The sequence below is a fragment of the Oncorhynchus mykiss genome, chromosome 27 (genome assembly GCF_013265735.2).
Source record: "Oncorhynchus mykiss isolate Arlee chromosome 27, USDA_OmykA_1.1, whole genome shotgun sequence".
Taxonomy (NCBI): domain Eukaryota; kingdom Metazoa; phylum Chordata; class Actinopteri; order Salmoniformes; family Salmonidae; genus Oncorhynchus; species Oncorhynchus mykiss.
Genome location: NC_048591.1, coordinates 21,269,263 through 21,288,502, shown reverse-complemented (window position 1 = coordinate 21,288,502; position 19,240 = coordinate 21,269,263). Strand labels below are relative to the sequence as shown.

At 40.6% G+C, this 19,240-nt stretch overlaps 3 protein-coding genes across 5 annotated transcripts; all 3 read left to right on the top strand.

The window, feature by feature from the left end:
- The first annotated feature begins 427 nt into the window (after nucleotides 1-427).
- Nucleotides 428-8,375, top strand: LOC110507766 (fructose-bisphosphate aldolase C). The gene is made up of 9 exons (XM_021587993.2): nucleotides 428-518; nucleotides 3,449-3,585; nucleotides 5,447-5,658; nucleotides 6,065-6,119; nucleotides 6,258-6,418; nucleotides 6,543-6,626; nucleotides 6,723-6,897; nucleotides 7,120-7,319; nucleotides 7,536-8,375. The coding sequence occupies exons 2-9, from the start codon at nucleotides 3,474-3,476 to the stop codon at nucleotides 7,620-7,622; spliced, it is 1,086 nt and encodes a 361-aa protein (XP_021443668.1). The 5' UTR covers nucleotides 428-518; nucleotides 3,449-3,473; the 3' UTR covers nucleotides 7,623-8,375.
- A 1,311-nt stretch (nucleotides 8,376-9,686) lies between these two features.
- Nucleotides 9,687-15,183, top strand: LOC110507763 (serine/arginine-rich splicing factor 1B). 2 transcript variants are annotated; one of them, XR_005039969.1, is made up of 5 exons: nucleotides 9,687-10,102; nucleotides 10,439-10,629; nucleotides 13,235-13,407; nucleotides 13,655-14,349; nucleotides 14,773-15,183. XR_005039969.1 is itself a non-coding variant. In XM_021587990.2 (4 exons), the coding sequence occupies exons 1-4, from the start codon at nucleotides 9,912-9,914 to the stop codon at nucleotides 13,856-13,858; spliced, it is 759 nt and encodes a 252-aa protein (XP_021443665.1). In that variant the 5' UTR covers nucleotides 9,687-9,911; the 3' UTR covers nucleotides 13,859-15,183. The 2 variants fall into 2 exon arrangements, 1 of the variants encoding a protein (XP_021443665.1); XM_021587990.2 differs by having other exon boundaries at nucleotides 13,655-15,183.
- On the top strand, nucleotides 14,927-18,336 carry LOC110507765 (dynein light chain 2, cytoplasmic). 2 transcript variants are annotated; one of them, XM_021587992.2, is made up of 3 exons: nucleotides 14,927-15,064; nucleotides 16,670-16,803; nucleotides 16,989-18,336. In XM_021587992.2, the coding sequence occupies exons 2-3, from the start codon at nucleotides 16,672-16,674 to the stop codon at nucleotides 17,124-17,126; spliced, it is 270 nt and encodes an 89-aa protein (XP_021443667.1). In that variant the 5' UTR covers nucleotides 14,927-15,064; nucleotides 16,670-16,671; the 3' UTR covers nucleotides 17,127-18,336. The 2 variants fall into 2 exon arrangements, with proteins under 2 accessions (XP_021443667.1, XP_021443666.1); XM_021587991.2 differs by lacking the exon at nucleotides 14,927-15,064 and adding an exon at nucleotides 15,651-15,976.
- The last annotated feature ends 904 nt before the right edge of the window (nucleotides 18,337-19,240 follow it).

The window sequence follows — 19,240 nt, the reverse complement described above, 5'->3', positions numbered from 1 at the left end:
ATATAACATCTATGTATATAAAATTAAGAGAAAAACAAAACTGTTGTTTGGAATGATTAATTAGCTTAATATTTCATCCACTTAATTATTGATTGAACTTGCAAGACAAGTGTATCGTTATTATTGTAATGACTTGGAATGATGGATTAGTTTTAGTTGAATACAGAGGCTGGTGGAGGAAACTGTAGGAGGACAAGCTCATTGTAATGGCTGTAATGGAATCAATGGAATGGTACCAAACACATCAAACATATGGAAATAACATGTTTGAGTCCATTCCATTGATACCATTCCAGCCATTACAATGAGCCTGTTCTCCTATAGCTCCTCCCACCAGCCTCCTCTGGTTGAATGCATTCGTCCATATTTATTTATTATCCATCAATAAGCCCCACCCCATCGTTAAGCCCCGCCCTAGAGGTATTGAGTGGGATACAAGGGAGCAGCAGTCTGTCAGACATTGCAGTGGCCATCACTTCTCCAGTGAACAAGTGAATTCTGAATTTGCATCCTATCAGGTAAGGTTCTCAAGTTTTCTTGACATTCACTTTTCATTTCAGCAAGCTTTAGTAAACATGATAGATAATATGATATTTAGAAATGTTCAACTATATGTAATGAGTGGGACCCAGATATGCTATTAAGTTAATGATTTTGATGTTTTACTTGGAAAACTAAAGATGTTTTTAATTCACTAAACCAATATAAAGGAGTGGATTGGAGTTACATGATAGGTCAATGCATGAAAGGTAAACATTTTTACTGGCTATTGTCGTATTTTTCCTCGGTTATTGCAGACAGTGGAGTGGTCTGTGTTTACATGGTGATTTGCCATACCCAATATCAAGGGGTGTGATATGAATGCACAAATCAACAAGTGCATTGTACTACCCCCACAGATCCCTGTAGTCAGCACTGCTGCATCAGCAAGTGGGAAGTGTGATTAGTGGCCTCCTGCTTTCAATAAACAGTACTCATACAGTATAAATATATAGCCTCTATGTGAATGATACAGTTGAAGTTGGAAGTTTACATACACCTTATCCAAATACATTTAAACTCAGTTTTTCACAATTCCTGACATTTAATCAGAGTAAAAATGTCCTGTCTTAGGTCAGTTAGGATCACCACTTAATTTTAAGAATGTGAAATGTCAGAATAATAGTAGAGAGAATTATTTATTTCAGCTTTTATTTATTTCACATTCCCAGTGGGTCAGAAGTTTACATACACTCAATTAGTTTTTGGTAGCATTGCCTTTAAATTGTTTTACTTGGATCAAACATTTCGTGTAGCCTTCCACAATAAGTTGGGTGAATTTTGGCCCATTCCTCCTGACAAATCTGGTGTAACTGAGTCAGGTTTGTAGGCATCCTTGCTCACAAGAGCTTTTTCAGTTCTGCACACACATTTTCTATAGGATTGAGGTCAGGGCTTTGTGATGGCCACTCCAATACCTTGACTTTATTGTCCTTAAGCCATTTTTCCACAACTTTGGAAGTATGCTATTGGCCATTGTCCATTTGGAAGACCCATTTGCAACCAAGCTTTAACTTCCTGACTGATGTCTTGAGATGTTTCCTACCTCATAATGCCATCTATTTTGTGAAGTGCACCAGTCCCTCCTGCAGCAAAGCACCCCCACAACATGATGCTGCCACCCCATGCTTCACAGTTGGGATGGTGTTCTTTGGCTTTTTCCTCCAAACATAACAATGGTCATTATGGCCAAGCAGTTATATTTTTGTTTCATCAGACCAGAGGACATTGCTACAAAAAGTGTTGGAAAATTGGTTTCTTCCTTGCTGAACGGCCTCTCAGGTTATGTCGATATAGGACTCGTTTTACTGTGGATATAGATACTTTTGTACCCGTTTCCTCCAGCATCTTCACAAGGTCCTTTGCTGTTGTTCTGGTTGATTTGCACTTTTTGCACCAAAGTACGCTAATCTCTAGGACACAAAACGCGTCTCCTTCCTGAGTGGTATGACGGCTGTGTGGTCCCATGGTGTTTATACTTGCGTACTATTGTTTGTACAGATGAACGTGGTACCTTCAGGTGTTTGGAAATTGCTCCCAAGGATGAACCAGACTTGTGGAGGTCTACAATTTTTTTTCTGAACTCTTGGCTGATTTCTTTGGATTTTCCCATAATGTCAAGCAAGGAGGCACTGAGTTTGAAGGTAGGCCTTGAAATACATCCACAGGTACACCTACAATTGACTCAAATTATGTCAATTAGCCTATCAGATGCTTCTAAAGCCATGACATCATTTTCTGGAATTTTCCAAGCTGTTTAAAGGCACAGTCAACTTTGTGTATGTAAACTTCTGACCCACTGGAATTGTGATACAGTGAATTATAAGTGAAATACTCTGTCTGTAAACAATTGTTGGAAAAATGACTTGTGTCATGCACAAAGTAGATGTCCTAACTGACTTGCCAAAACTACAGTTTGTTAACAAGAAACTTGTGGATTGGTTGAAAGATGAGTTTCACTTGACTCCAAGTGTATGTAAACTTCCAACTTCAACTGTATGTATTACTACATCATCATTTTTTATTTCACTTGCCTATTTGATATTGCTATTACAGCTACACAGAACCAGGGTAATATATCTGAAAAAGCTCTGGTTTAGACTGACAAATTTCCCTCACCTTTCTTGTACCTCCTGGGATATTTGTCAGTAGCGCCCACCTCAACAGTGACCACATGCCGAAGGTTGTCTGGATTACTGAGTTGTTGGCTGAGAAAGTTGTATATTTCAGCTCTGACTGTGTCTCTTAGCTGTACTTTAGAGTGTGGGAAAGAGAGAGGGAGTTGAGAGGAATACATTTTGGGGGAATGAAAATGCTTGAAGAGATTGAAAACAAGCAAGCAACAATCGATGAGGGAAATGTGTTGGTGTATCTATTTCGGACAAAGAAGCTGGACAGATTTCTCCATTGGTTGTCATCATTGGCATCCAGTCATTCTTATATTTTAAAAATGTTATTTAACTAGGCAAGTCAGTTAAAAAACAAATTCTTATTTACAATATCGGCCAAACCCGGATGATGCTGGGCCAATTGTGCACCGCCCTATGGGACTCCTAATCACGGTCGGTTGTGATACAGCCTGTGTAGTCCTTGACTTTTTCTTATTAAATAGTTATTTTTGATTGTTTATGAGACCCCAACAGAGAAAATGTAAATCCTTCCGGACATAAAGACTTGCATGGCCCCTTGTTTGGTGGTCTGCATAGTCAGCACAGAGGTCCACACATTCCTAATCCCAGTTGACAATATGCCAACAAGGACAGCCACTTTGCCAAAATCCCTGGGATTTGGAAGGACGGGAGAGATATAACCTTACTGTTGATGTATTTCTCTAGCTAAATATTTCCCTGAGTGAATATTGATCAATATAGACCAGAAAATATGTGCACAATCTGATATCCCTATGCAGGTTGTGTGATCGACCATCTCTCAGGATGACGCACCAATTCCCAGCCCTCTCCAGTGGTCAGAAGCAGGAGCTCCAGGAGATTGCCCTTCGTATCGTCACTCCAGGGAAGGGCATCCTGGCTGCTGATGAGTCTGTTGGTTAGTAGGGAGCTCTGTATGTTCTCTCTGCACTGGAAAACAGTTGGAATGAAAATGATTACGTAACAATCTACATGTACAGTGCCTTGCGAAAGTATTCGGCCCCCTTGAACTTTGCGACCTTTTGCCACATTTCAGGCTTCAAACATAAAGATATAAAACTGTATTTTTTTGTGAAGAATCAACAACAAGTGGGACACAATCATGAAGTGGAACGACATTTATTGGATATTTCAAACTTTTTTAACAAATCAAAAACTGAAAAATTGGGCGTGCAAAATTAAGTTAATACTTTGTAGCGCCACCTTTTGCTGCGATTACAGCTTTAAGTCGCTTGGGGTATGTCTCTATCAGTTTTGCACATCGAGAGACTGACATTTTTTCCCATTCCTCCTTGCAAAACAGCTCGAGCTCAGTGAGGTTGAATGGAGAGCATTTGTGAACAGCAGTTTTCAGTTCTTTCCACAGATTCTCGATTGGATTCAGGTCTGGACTTTGACTTGGCCATTCTAACACCTGGATATGTTTATTTTTGAACCATTCCATTGTAGATTTTGCTTTATGTTTTGGATCATTGTCTTGTTGGAAGACAAATCTCCGTCCCAGTCTCAGGTCTTTTGCAGACTCCATCAGGTTTTCTTCCAGAATGGTCCTGTATTTGGCTCCATCCATCTTCCCATCAATTTTAACCATCTTCCCTGTCCCTGCTGAAGAAAAGCAGGCACAAACCATGATGCTGCCACCACCATGTTTGACGGTGGGGATGGTGTGTTCAGCTGTGTTGCTTTTACGCCAAACATAACGTTTTGCATTGTTGCCAAAAAGTTCAATTTTGGTTTCATCTGACCAGAGCACCTTCTTCCACATGTTTGGTGTGTCTCCCAGGTGGCTTGTGGCAAACTTTAAACGACACTTTTTATGGATATCTTTAAGAAATGGCTTTCTTCTTGCTACTCTTCCATAAAGGCCAGATTTGTGCAATATACGACTGACTGATTGTTGTCCTATGGACAGAGTCTCCCACCTCAGCTGTAGATCTCTGCAGTTCATCCAGAGTGATCATGGGCCTCTTGGCTGCATCTCTGATCAGTCTTCTCCTTGTATGAGCTGAAAGTTTAGAGGGACAGCCAGGTCTTGGTAGATTTGCAGTGGTCTGATATCGCTTGCACAGTGCTCCTTGGGATGTTTAAAGCTTGGGAAATATTTTTGTATCCAAATCCGGCTTTAAACTTCTTCACAACAGTATCTCGGACCTGCCTGGTGTGTTCCTTGTTCTTCATGATGCTCTCTGCGCTTTTAACGGACCTCTGAGACTATCACAGTGCAGGTGCATTTATACGGAGACTTGATTACACACAGGTGGATTGTATTTATCATCATTAGTCATTTAGGTCAACATTGGATAATTCAGAGATCCTCACTGAACTTCTGGAGAGAGTTTGCTGCACTGAAAGTAAAGGGGCTGAATAATTTTGCACGCCCAATTTTTCCATTTTTGATTTGTTAAAAAGGTTTGAAATATCCAATAAATGTCGTTCCACTTCATGATTGTGTCCCACTTGTTGTTGATTCTTCACAAAAAAATACAGTTTTATATCTTTATGTTTGAAGCCTGAAATGTGGCAAAAGGTCGCAAAGTTCAAGGGGGCCGAATACTTTCGCAAGGCACTGTATGTATGGTATTAACAATAACAGTGGGACCTACTTTCAAGAAATCAGACAAATGTTAATTTCCAGTAGTGCTTGCCAAAACCCTCTACAAAGCAGTGGTACAGGATGGTATCCAATAGATTATTCAGTTTTTATAAATGTAGGTTTACCAGAGTGTGAACATGTTTGTTTCTAATGTTCCTGGAAACAGGCAGCATGGCAAAGCGCCTTAACCAGATAGGGGTTGAGAACACTGAGGAGAACCGCCGGCAGTACCGCCAGATCCTCTTCAGGGCTGACGACCGCATCAACAGCTGCATCGGAGGAGTCATCTTCTTCCATGAGACGCTGTACCAGCACGCTGATGATGGCACACCCTTTGTCAAGATGATCAAGGACAGGGGCATCACTGTGGGAATCAAGGTACTGTACGAGCAAAGCGGTCATAGGGGCCAATGGTGATATCTGAAGTATGTTTTATGTCTCTGGTCTTTAGCTTGGGCAAGAATACCTCTCGACCCTACTTCTACTGTATATAACATTATCGAGGGAAGGAATGAGAATGTAGAACATAAGGCTACTTGATATGCTCCAATAGACAGTTCCAAGAAGGGAACAGGTTTCAACATTAGAGGCCAAAAGGTAGCACAGATACACTCGGATCAGGAGTTCTACCCCTGATGGGGTAGATGGTGCAGTGCTATGGGTTGAATGGCTGCTATTAATATCAACACCATCTGGAGGAAAATAAGCTGGTTTTAAGACATGGAGAAGATCAGTGTGAAGGGGAGGGATTCTTATTTTTGATCTGCTTTATCTTTTTCTTCAGGTTGACAAGGGTGTTGTCCCCTTGGCAGGAACCAATGGAGAATCTACCACTCAGGGTAGGGCTAAGACCCCTTGGGTTCTAGTCAATCTGATCATCATAACTATCTGAATTTGACAGTTACAAAATGTAGTCTGCCACTCATTGGTGAATCCCAATCCTTACCAGCCTTCTTAATTTATTTTTCATCCTATAGGACTGGATGGGCTCTCAGAACGCTGTGTTCAGTATAAGAAGGATGGAGCAAACTTTGCTAAGTGGCGCTGTGTGTTCAAGATCAGTGAGACCACCCCCTCTAAACTGTCCATTGAAGAGAATGCAAATGTCCTGGCTCGATATTCAAGCATTTGCCAGCAGGTAAGGACTCCACAAATGCAGATGAAAGGCACAATATCAGGTATGATGAAATATCATAATTGCAGGAGGTAACATCAGCAACGCCTTCTAATCATGCGGATTATGTCATTTTTCTTTCACCCAGCATGGGATTGTGCCTATTGTGGAGCCAGAGATTTTGTCTGATGGAGATCATGATCTGAGGCGTTGTCAGTATGTCACAGAGAAGGTGGGACCGTACCCCAACTCTTAACCTGTTAGTATGTAAATGTATTTCTAACATTGCCAGTTTATTATGTTCCATGTGTTCCCCTGTGTTGTGCAGGTGCTAGCTGCATTGTACAAGGCCATGTCTGACCATCATGTGTACCTGGAGGGCACTCTGCTCAAGCCCAATATGGCCACTCCTGGCCACAGCTGCCCCACCAAATACAGCGCAGAGGAGGTTGCCATGGCAACGGTTACAGCCTTGCGCCGCACCGTCCCTCCTGCTGTCACGGGTAAGGTCATAGGCCATTGACCAGTTATATTGCCTCTCACTCTCAATGAAGCTCAGAAAGAGAGTACATGTAACACCTGTGTCAGATTCAGTCACTATACCAGTGATTTGGCATTATGAACATATATTAATTTATTGGCAGTTTGTAAAGCACTTATGGTGCTGATAGAAATCCATTAACTGTTCACTCACAGCGATTTCTATTTATTTTCTGTGTGTGCAGGAGTAACGTTCCTTTCTGGGGGTCAGAGTGAAGAGGAGGCCTCTGTCCACCTGAATGCCATCAACAACTGCTCCCTGGTGAAGCCCTGGGCCCTCACCTTCTCGTACGGCCGAGCCCTTCAGGTCTCCGCACTCAAAACCTGGCGTGGACATAAAGAGAATGAGAGTGCTGCCACTGAGCAGTTTATCAAGAGAGCAGAGGCATGTACATCACTATGTTTTCAGCCTCATGATCAATCTTTTAGCACTTAGTGTTGTAGAGGAACATATATATATTTTTGCATTTCACCATTTTCCGTGTGGAACGGTCATCTGAGGAAGTGATCTATGTATTCAGCTGACATGAAGTGAGTTTCACCCCTAACAGTGTTTGTGTGTTTGCCCCTCATACCCCCATCCCCTTTCTCTCACTATCAGGTGAATGGCTTGGCCTGTCAGGGGAAGTACACTGGTGGCGGGGACAGTGAATCTGACCAGATCTATGTGGCCAATCATGCATACTGAAGAGCCAGTGATGCCTCACATTACAGCTTTGGCTAACCAATAGCATCGTCCACTGTCACTGCTATACCAGTGGCCAATCACAGGCATGTGCTGTCTACAATCTGTATTCTAGGAGTTATAATATAGTTACTTGAGTGTACACACTTGTTATTAAAAAATGTTGCACATTGGTGGACCCACTAGATGTAAGGGTCTAATGAAATTAGTCATTAACGGATGTCCTTTGATTAGACACTTTCAACAATATTATTGTAACCTTTGAGATGACAACATATTCTTGTGGTAGTAGCAAAATGAAACCTAACTGATGTTTGGTTGTTTCATTATTTATTTTGATGAGATCCAGAATCAACTTTTGCCATGTAAAGCCACTTTCCAAACTGCTGCACTAAGCATTAGATAGGGGGCGTGGTGTAGGCCTATTGTGTGTGACGAGAATGGAGAATTCTAGCTTTCTTGAAAAGACCATATTGCCATTCCAAATTCTGGATTAATGATGGGATATGTGTGTCAAAACAAAATAGCTGTGTGAAGTTACTATTTTGTAGAAATTGTGTGTGTGTTCTTGCATAGAGGCAGAAGGTTCCAAAGACGTGGTTTTGGATGAACTAATGGACAGCTGGACTTACAGTAAATAGTGTTGTTGGAAAAATGTTATTTTTGTGACTTAGCTAAGTATTGTTCTCTATGCAACTGATTATCAAATACTGTAGTGCAAAAGTAATAACAATAAATTGTGTTGAGTTGAAACAATCTGGTAATTCTGGTTTTATTTCTCATAAATTAATCTTGGTTAAACCAGAATTAAAATATCCCATAATTTGGTCAGATGCTCATGCTCCATAGTCTGTCCATGAAGACTAGGCCTACTCACAAATATATATATTTTTTAACTGCACCAAAGAGTAGGCCTACCTACACATTGCATGATTTGTACATTATTTTCTACAGTAGTCAAACTCTGTTATACAGTTCTTGATTTTAACAGAATTCTTAGTTAATTTATCCTCACCCATGAACTAGTAGGCTACTTGTAGCGTGTCATCTGATTTGCTTTCCCATACCATGGTCCATGGCACCATCTACTGGCTTAAGAGTAGTTGATGATGATATATTAGGGTGTTTTCACATATTCCTCTTTAAAAAGAACGCATCTCAGTCCTCTTTAGGGTGAACAAAAAAAAGCTAAAGAACTAATTTATTTTTGTATTCACACTGCCCTTGCCTCTGAATGAGGACTACACTATTTAGCCTGTTCACTTCACCTATTTTGTGGACTGAGTCCTCTTTGCATTCACATTGATTTGTTTAGAAAGGAACCAAAATCTTTTTCCAACATGCACTCTGGGTTTTTACAAAGTGCAGGACAAGCCATTCAATCAGAATGTGTTATCGGACAGCTAGATATACCTACTTACATTTTGGAAGCTAATAGATTGCATTTCATTAAAATATCCGACATAATAATTGTAATCAGAATATACTATTAACGTGTACATTTAATTGCTAACAGAATAAATAGCAACCGAATAACTGCAGAATAAATAATGCTGTAATTGAAAATTGTACACCCAATGTAGGCTACTGCCCCTTTAAGAGCTAGAATACTGTATATAGACTTCTTTTTTTTCTACTGTGTAATTGACTTGTTTATTGTGTTATTGGCTTGTTTATTGTTTACTCTGTGTGTTGTCTGTGTCACACTGCTTTGCTTTATCTTGGCCAGGTCACAGTTGTAAATGAGAACATGTTCTCAACTAGCCTACCTGGTTAAATAAAGGTGAAATAAAAAAATTGATTTTGTACCCAACATTGTGATTCTCACCAAATATATTGTCTTCTCACACTATTCAAACCCCCCAATCAATAAACAGTTGATTAAGCTATCTTAGCCTATAGATCAAATATTGCAAACTAAAAACTCCACACATTCAACATCTTCTCTCTTGTGGCACCAATGTGAGTGTTTAGGGCAAAGGAAACTGTTGCAGTAGCCTAGTCTCTTTTACAGATGAGCCCTGTGGACTATTTTGTTTGGCGGAGGTAGGCATTTCTAGAGTTCTCTACTGGGTACATTTCCGGTATTCTCATGAATGCCCTCGCGAAGAAGCGCGGTTCTGCACCGGGAGAAGTGTAGCTAGCTAGTAGACAGCTTTAAGCGCGATTGATACCTTATTTCGTGTTTATGCACTATACTCATATGGTTTTCTAATCGGTTGTGATCTACTTAAATACCGTTTTGAGAACTCGCTTTTAATTTCAACCTAACGCTAAAATAAACTAGCTAACATGTCGGGAGGCGTCGTGCGAGGCCCTGCAGGAAATAACGATTGCCGTATTTACGTCGGAAATCTACCCCCTGATATTCGCACCAAAGATGTCGAGGACGTCTTTTACAAATACGGGGCGATTCGCGACATCGACTTGAAAAATCGGAGAGGAGGACCTCCCTTTGCCTTTATCGAATTTGAAGATCCCAGGTAGCTAAAGGCTAGCTTGTTAGCAACTCGTGCACTGCTCTAACGTTACTATACTGTAACTTGAATATCTATGCTCATGCAACGTTGACTTAGTTTGCACATGTAACTAACGTTAACGTAACTAGCCATTTTCGTTTTAAGAATGTAACGTTAATTGGCTTGACCGCTGGTTTCGTCTCTTTCTGCAGTGGCACATTGTGAAGTTGTCTTTGTTTGTGTCTAGCCAACTAAACGCCACGAGTTAAAGTAAATTGTTGAGTTTAGCCGGCTAATGAGTTACGCCACAGTTTGCTGTGTGGACGATTGTTTAACTAACATTTTCTATCACTTTTTCAGGGATGCCGACGATGCAGTGTACGGACGAGACGGCTATGACTACGACGGTTATCGGCTGCGAGTTGAATTCCCTCGGAGCGGCAGGGGTGGGGGGAGAGGCGGCTTTGGTGGTGGTGGGGGGGTTGGTGGCGCCCCTAGAGGCAGATACGGGCCGCCATCCAGACGCTCCGAGTACAGGGTCATTGTCTCAGGTGAGTTGTGTAACTACGTTGGAGACTTACCGTTGCTGAGGTCTCATTTTCAAGTGATCGAAAAGGGTCGCCCCTGGTCAATGATGGCACAGAATCATCTGTCTGGAGACTTAATTTCAACACGATCTGTCCAATACCTCAAGATAGGGTTGTCATATTCTAATGACATTTTTAGGGCTGATGTAGAACAGAGTAGATTCAAATAAACTGTGATATTATGCAAATGAGGCAGTACGGCATACATAATTACAATAATTTAAGACAAATAGTTTTACGGTAGGGTTGTCATATGAACAAATATTTGTGCTTTGTGAAACAGCGTATGTAACAATTTACTTTTGACTTTATGCAAATTAACTACTTAATATGCTAATTCTTATTTTCAGAAGAAAATGACAGCATAGCATGTTAAACCCATTAATTTAAAGTACCAATCTTATGCAACAGTACCAAATGTAACACACTAATTTGAGTGTCCCAGACTTACTTCTAGTCAGGGCATTCTGGAACATAGGAGGGGAAGGAAAGACGTACCTTCCGCCCAAGGACATCTGATGACCGTAAAACGCCCTCAGGACTTTCCCGTACTTGTTTGCAATACAATGTCACATCGATCTTACTCTGGTAGAGTGAGGAATACTCAGTGCAAAGAGCAAATATGAACACCAATTTCACAGGTTTCATTAAAAAAATGCTGTCCCACAGCATAGCGCCACTGTCAAATAATATTACTAGAAAATATTAATGAAATCACAAGTGCAATATTGCAAAACACAGCTTAGCCTTTTGTTAATCCACCTGTTGTCTCAGCTTTTGAAATTATGCTTTACAGCGAAAGCAATACAAGTGTTTGTGTAGCATCAGGCAACTTGGTCACGAAAATCAGAAAAGCAATCAAATTAATCGTTTACCTTTGTTCTTCGGATGTTTTCACTCACGAGACTCCCAGTTAGACCACAAATGTTCCTTTTGTTCCATAAAGATATTTTTTATATCCAAATACTTCTGTTAGTTTGGTGCGTTATGCCCAGGAATCCACCGGAAAGAGCGGTCACGACAACGCAGACACAAATTCCAAATTATATATATAATGTCCACATAAACATGTCAAATGTTTTTTATAATCAATCCTCAGGGTGTTTTTCAAATATCTATTCGATAATATATCAACCGGGACAGTTGGCTTTTCACTAGGACCGGGAGTAACAATGGCCGCCTTTCTCTTTTGCGCACAACTCACTCTGAGAGCCCCCACCTATCCACTTACGCAATGTGGTCATTCACGCTCATTCTTCAAAATAAAAGCCTGAAACTATGTCTGAAGACTGTTGACACCTCGAGGAAGCGATAGGAAAAGGAATGTGGTTGATATCCCTTTAAATGGAGCAATGGGAGGGTATGGAACATGGAGTTTTCAAAATAGAAGCCACTTCCTGGTTTGATTTTTCTCAGGGTTTTGCCTGCAATATCAGTTCTGTTATACTCACAGACAATATTTTGACAGTTTTGGAAACTTTAGTGTTTGCTATCCTAATCTGTCAATTATATGCCTATTCTAGCATCTGGTCCTGAGAAATAGGCCGTTTACTTTGGGAATGTTATTTTTCCAAACATAAAAATAGTGCCCCTAGCTTCAAGAGGTTATTAACAGGCACCGCATTGATTATATGCAATGCAGGACAAGCTAGTTTTAAACTAGTAATATCATCAACCATGTGTAGTTAACTAGTGATTATGTTAAGATGGATTGTTTTTTATACGATAAGTAGCTAGCTAGCATTAAACTTATTCCTTGCGGCACTCGCGTAACAGTTGGTCAGCCTCCCATGAAGTCGCCTTGTGGATTGCAATATAATCGGCTTCCAAAAATGCCGGTTACCGATTGTTATGCACATTTGTAATCGGTCAACCTCTAGTTGATATACGTCACTGGTAACTTACCAGTCTTTAATATTTCAACAGCACTGTGCTGGTGGTCTTCTGTATTTCACTAACAAATGGACTCCCTGTGTTAACATAGCAGGTGTAAAGTAATCGCCTGAAACTAGGTCCCCTACATACTGGGCTGCAGTATGACCAGTTGAAAAACTGGGAGGGGTTGGGGAACGCTGTGAACATGGCCACTGCCCTTTTATATACTCGCCATACCCAGCAAACGTAACTTAGTTCAAGAATGTATCAAACGTCGAAGTGAACTGAACGCACCTCGGGTCTTGGCGAGAAGGAAAATAAACTGTTGGGCAGACCTCTTCTGCACTGTTCAACCAATCCAGTAAATGTGGAGGAGGAGTTAAGATGGAGTATCGCTGGAACATCTGGTTTTTGGGTACTCTGCAGAGGCTGATTGGCTGGTTACTTTTTCACAAGACGGAAGCGGTGGTCTTTTGTTCCACTAAATATTGATAGTTAATTCATATCCATGTCTTCTACATTAGTTCATTGTTTCTGGTGGGGTAGAACCAGCCTGGTTTAGTTATTATCTGTGCAGACTCTGAATTATACTGCTATGCCACAGATCTATTGAGCAAGTTTGTACCATTGAGCAAAGTGTTGAAAGTTATCATTGAGTAAAACATATCTAATTTATATGCTCTTCTCTCCAAAGGGCTTCCCCAGAGTGGCAGCTGGCAGGACCTCAAGGATCACATGCGTGAGGCTGGGGATGTATGTTATGCTGACGTTTTCAGAGATGGAACTGGGGTTGTGGAGTTTGTGCGCAAAGAAGACATGACCTACGCCGTTCGAAAGCTGGATAACACCAAATTCCGATCACACGAGGTATGCTTTCAGGTTTGATTGGTGGTTCATGGATTTGATTGTAAGGATATGATTATATTTTTGTTAAAGATAACTAAAGTGACTAATAACACTTGATTCTTTCCCCTCAACCTTTCCCCACTTTCAATCCAGTGACTACTTGTGCAGCCTTTCAAGAACTGAGGCTTGTTTTGATGCAATGGAAGGAACCGTTTGAGGTGGAAATGCTTTTCGTTTCAACGTCCAGTTCTTTTTGTGTGTCTACCAGGGAGAGACCGCTTACGTTCGCGTGAAAGTAGATGGTCCCCGCAGCCCGAGCTATGGAAGATCACGTTCCAGGAGCCGCAGTCGAAGCAGGAGCCGCAGCGCAGCCAGTCGCAGCCGCAGCAACTCTCGCGGTGGTGGTACCCGTGGTGGCAGAGGATCTCCTCGCTACTCTCCACGCCATAGCCGCTCTCGCTCCCGTTCCTAAACTATGTTGCCCTTTTGGTGGATCCCCTGTAAACAGTTCCCCTCTCCACTTGTTTTTACCCCCTTTTGAGTTTTTCCAGAAGTCAACTATAGATTTGAATTTTTGCATTGCATCTCCTGATGTCCTAGTGGAAAGTCGTGGTATGTAGGTGTATCACCTTTCCTCCCTCCCCTGACCCTCCCTACTTTAGTCCTTTTGTTTTGATCCCTTTCAATTAATTTTGATTTACCGATTGTCTCTGTCAATTTTTGCAACACTTGAAACCCGGTTGTTCTTTTTAATGAGATCAATGTTTTTGTAAGTGTTGGAAAATTGAGATGTACTTTTTCATGGGATGGCGGGAGTTTATTGCTAAACTGTTTTACCCTTGTGTCTTCCTTTAGACATCTGAAGATAAGGATTAAAGAGTGATTTGGAATAAAAGTTGTGGAGCACATTTCATTTGTTTGATCAGGATAGGACATCTTAGGAGGAGTCAGGTCGAGGCAATGGTATGCTTTAGTCTTGATTATTTGCATCTATCGATAAAATGGTTGCTACAAGATGCATGATTGTCTCTTGAATGTAGCACAATTTTCTATATCATCTATACTTATTGTTTGGCAACCTTATTTAAGCACTGATAAACAGTGCATGTATTTGGTTTTGTGCCAGGACAAATGTCCTGAGGTGTACCTTTTCAACTTTAATGTTACATAGGAACCCTTTATCTTTTTTATTTTATAGATGCTGGTTTAATTAGACAGGGGCTCTGGGCTTGTTTCAGCTCAAACATTGAGAAATATTGAAAAAAAAATAAAAAAATTGATCATTAGTAGTGACATGTCATGAGTGCACAATATAAGAAGTGGGCTGGGCCCAAATCAGACATGATTCTAATGGTTTCCCTCTGATTTTTTTCCTGGTATTTCAAGGTTTTGATTGGAGGAGTGGCTCAGTGGATCCCAATCCTTGGAGACGGATCAGAGGAGCGTTTAGGGAAGGAATAGGCAAGAATGGATGCTTGGAACGGGATCCATTTTCCAGGAATCAAATCAATTGAACTAATTAAGGAATCCTAGATGCAACTTTTTGAATGGCCCAGTTTATTTCAATTTTTGAGCGGTAAATATGCGCAGAGTCAAAGGATAAGGATTATTTACGTTTTTGGAGTAAGAAAAGGAAACTGAGGACCAGGAAGTTGGATCAAAGGATGCAAGGAGTCTGGTAAATAAGGCATTAAAATGTGGGATGGTTGGGGATTATATTTAGTATAGTTAGTCTGTCTTTATTAAATTTACTTTACTCTTTCAGTTTAGCATTTTCAATAAAATCCTGAAAAGACACCTGGTTTTTCTTTTTTTCCTTTTGAATGAATGTTAAAGCTGATTTTCATGGCCCTATGATGTAATAAGAGAAGATAAATGCTTAGTTGTAGACCTAATTGAAAACCCCAGTAAACCATCTACTCCATTGTATTACATTTTACATCGTGGGGCGGTTTCCCGGACACAGATTAATTTTAGTCCTGGACTAAACTTTCAATGGAGATTCATAATTTACTGTATGTTTTAGTCCAGGACTAGGTTTAATCAAGAAATAACTGAATATAAACTCTGAAATAAGTGATGATAAGAGCCTATTAAGAGTTGTATGCGGTAGTGAGGAAATGTCATTCCAAGCAGATGTTTATATACATCTCACACAGAAACATGGATTATATTTTTATGAAATGAATATCAGCCTATATAATCTCTCATACATTCATTGGTGCTGATATCAATAAACTAACACATCGAGCATAATACATACTCCGTACAGCTGAGTTTGTGAGGAGGCCTTCTCTACCTCACCGTGTATTGTTAACGATGCATTGTGGGATGAAATAAGATGCTGGCAGAGAAGAGCTGCTAGAAAATGCTCAAAACACAAGAAGAGGTGGCAGCTCAGCCAATGGCAGGATAAGTTGTGTAGGGCGGGGGAGGTATTTTACGAGGGCAGTTTCCCCACATATTTGCTTTGAGTAAATCTTGTAAAATAATTTGTCGCAGCACGATCCATCAAGTAAGCAAAGCTTGATATCCACTAAGGGGAATTACTTGATTACGAAGGGGATAGTATCAGCATCTCCTAAATAAGGTGAGCGACAATGTTTAGTAGCCTGCACGCACTCACACTTGACTTGCATGGATGGTGGTGATTCAGGTTGTCTAATTGAAGCGAAGTTTCTCGTACAAGGTAGCCTACTTTCTATTGTGAATTTAAATCGAAATAATGAACTAATGCGCAATCACTACCACCTGCAGGCTATTGGTACGAATCCGATCACCCTCGGACCCGTTAAATCATCCAAAATTTAAAGGAATTATATGTAGAAATTAAACTAATAGTTGATGTATCTGGATGTTTGAAATAGACTAGAATTGTGCATATCAGGGGACAGATTCCTAATTGTATAAATGTAATGTCGCCATGTGGTTTTTAATTATACCTGTATCGAGTTTCTTCCGCAACCTATTTGTATTGTACCTAACCAGCACTCAAATCACTCAACGTAATCTGGTGCCGAAATATAGACCAGCTATTATCCCAGTACATTCGGAAACACTGATAGAACCGCGTTGATTGCAACATTGTATCATATCTGCATTTGATTGGCCTATCCTTTGACTTTCGTCGTAAACCGCACGGTACGGTGAAGACGGGATAAACCAATCATAGCTGCACGTGTTACCTGTGAAATTCCGGCTTTATCACCTCACTAAACTTGTCATTTTGTATCTGTAATTATGTTAGTTTAGACTTGTTTATTTTTGTTGTCCTTGTTTGCAGGCATGACTGACAGGAAGGCAGTAATCAAGAATGCTGACATGTCTGAGGACATGCAGCAGGATGCAGTGGACTGTGCTACCCAGGCCATGGAGAAGTACAATATAGAAAAGGACATTGCAGCCTACATAAAGAAGGTGAAATGTGAATACTGTGTTGTCAGGCCTTTGGCCTATGTATTCCAATTAGAGTGATGTCTTCCATGGTGCAAGCTGTTTAAATACGATGACCAGGCTAGGCTGCAAGATGTGCATGCCATGAGGTCATTTTCTTCCTCATGCAGTCATTGATTACTAAAGCCCTGCTTTTTAAATCCCTATAGGAATTTGACAAGAAGTATAACCCTACATGGCATTGCATTGTTGGAAGGAACTTCGGCAGCTACGTCACTCATGAGACAAAGCATTTCATCTACTTCTACTTAGGGCAGGTGGCCATCCTCCTCTTCAAGTCTGGCTGAGTTCTCGTTGAGGCCTGGAGTGCCTCTCTTCCCAACATGGACTGTAATGCACTGGTGGCTGATGTCACAACTTCCCATACACTTCAAATATTAAAATTAAAACATACCATGATACACAACTGGCTGTGCGCAACTGCATGGACTAAGATGTACCATATTTAATGTGTATATGTTACAGTAAAAATATTACTTTTCACTTGTTTCCATAAAATGCAACTGGAAGATTTTTGTTAATGCTACATTTTGTTATAATTAATTTGTAAATGCTTTAACAGTGGCCTTTGATTGTATAATAAAGGAAAGCTAGAGATTGTAGTTGTGCATCTGCTTTCCCCCAGAGCTGTTTTGTTTTTAGTGACTTCTGTCCTGTCATTTTAAATGTGTTTAGTTGCTCAAGATGTTGAAGTACTACAGCAGTTTGTAATACCTGTATATTGCCAGAGGTACAAGTGAGCCTAGCGCAGTGTATTTGGACATGTCGTCCCAGATTTGCAACTGCTGTTATCGATCCCATTATCTCACAATCTTATTTCATGAGCTGGACTGTCATCTGGCATTTTTCTATTGCTATTTGTATTCCAAGCTAGTAGAGTTCCTATGCTAACTTGTTTAGATGCTTGGAGGTTCCATTTGCAGAGGGTTGACACCATCCACACTTGAACCTATTCTGGCTGTGCAACAAAGGACTGAATGTTGGCGTTCAGGTCCTTTTGTAGACTTTCAAATTGTAAGAAAATATTAATCATTAGTGGTTACATTTTTTTTACTGTATTTGCTATGTTGGTTGTTTCTGTTTATAGTATAATGCAAATTGCTGTATGATTTGCACAGACGTACCTCTTATTGTTCTCAGTTCATGGGCACCTGAACTCAATTGCACTTCACTAAAGGGATATTTCGGCAATGAGGCCCTAGATCTACTCTCCCAGAGTCCGATTCACTTGATACCATTATGTGGGGGAAGTTGGTAGTTTCGTGAGCTACCGCTAACTAGCGTTGGTGTAATGACTTGAAGTTGCTAGTAGTTAGCGCGATGACTGGAAGTTTATGGTTAACAGATCAAAGTTATAATTGACTCCCGGCAAGTAGCTAAAGGGCCTCGTTACCAAAATGCTGAAGTGTCCCTTTTAAAGGTGTCCAGTAAACTTGGACATTTTAATATAGTCAATGTATAATCAAGCCAATGATTAAACGTTTCATTGTATCCTGATCACGTTCAATAGTTTTGTGATTACTTAACCATGTCTTTGACAATGCAGTCAAATGTGTAGCTATTGTTTCAAAACCATGGACAGTTACAGTGGGTGGAGCCCACCACATATTATTTGGGCAATTGGCCATTAAGATTTCATTAAGGTTGTTCCTGTTTGGAGGTGTAGCAATGTAGGGACAGATATTGGCTGGCAAATTAATTAACCTCGGAGGCAGCATGTTATATACAGTATGTGCTGCTTGGGATCTTTTCAGTACTCGAGTGCAAACACTACGCGACAACCTGAGTGTAGTGTAGTTCAGCAACTGAGCAGTAATATTGATTAGGGGAAAATATTGATGCAAAGACATTCGTTCTGCATAGAGGTCAATTGGAGGCAAGACTACAGAAGACAAAGTGAAGGACAAGTGACTGATAAATTATTTGTGGGTACAGACCACAAATACTACCCTAGGCTTCACAGGGAAACACACTGACTGAATCAATGTTCTTGTTTTTTATAGAATTATAGACACGCATGTGGTTATTATAAAAATGATGTGCCTTTTGATTCTCAGCGTGGTAACCATTCTCCACTCCAGTGGCACATCCTGTTCACTGCACCTCTGAGTGTTTGGTCCGTTACCTGACAGCCAGGTGAGGGAAGCATTCAGTAAGGATCTGTCCTTCCACTGCTAATCAATCCAAGGCTTGAATGACAAAAGAGCTAGATGATGGATGAGATACAGTACATTGAAGTGAGTTGCACCAGACTCAATAGCTTGTGGTTGTACAGTTCTGGAATGCCATGTACTTTAGATCAGGGTTTCCCAAACTCAGCCCTGGGGCCCCCACCCACCTGGGTGCATGTTTTTGCCCCAGCACTACACAGCTGATTCAAATAAATAAATAAATTGTAAAT

Excerpts from the sequence above, each read along its gene's own strand:
- LOC110507766 (XM_021587993.2), top strand. The coding sequence starts at position 3,474 with ATGACGCACCAATTCCCAGCCCTCTCCAGTGGTCAGAAGCAGGAGCTC. Across the intron at positions 3,586-5,446 it reads GGCTGCTGATGAGTCTGTTG|GCAGCATGGCAAAGCGCCTT; the intron begins GTTAGTAGGGAG and ends TCCTGGAAACAG. Across the intron at positions 6,419-6,542 it reads ATTCAAGCATTTGCCAGCAG|CATGGGATTGTGCCTATTGT; the intron begins GTAAGGACTCCA and ends TCTTTCACCCAG.
- LOC110507763 (XM_021587990.2), top strand. The coding sequence starts at position 9,912 with ATGTCGGGAGGCGTCGTGCGAGGCCCTGCAGGAAATAACGATTGCCGT. Across the intron at positions 10,103-10,438 it reads ATCGAATTTGAAGATCCCAG|GGATGCCGACGATGCAGTGT; the intron begins GTAGCTAAAGGC and ends TCACTTTTTCAG. Across the intron at positions 13,408-13,654 it reads CCAAATTCCGATCACACGAG|GGAGAGACCGCTTACGTTCG; the intron begins GTATGCTTTCAG and ends TGTGTCTACCAG.
- LOC110507765 (XM_021587992.2), top strand. The coding sequence starts at position 16,672 with ATGACTGACAGGAAGGCAGTAATCAAGAATGCTGACATGTCTGAGGAC. Across the intron at positions 16,804-16,988 it reads TTGCAGCCTACATAAAGAAG|GAATTTGACAAGAAGTATAA; the intron begins GTGAAATGTGAA and ends AAATCCCTATAG.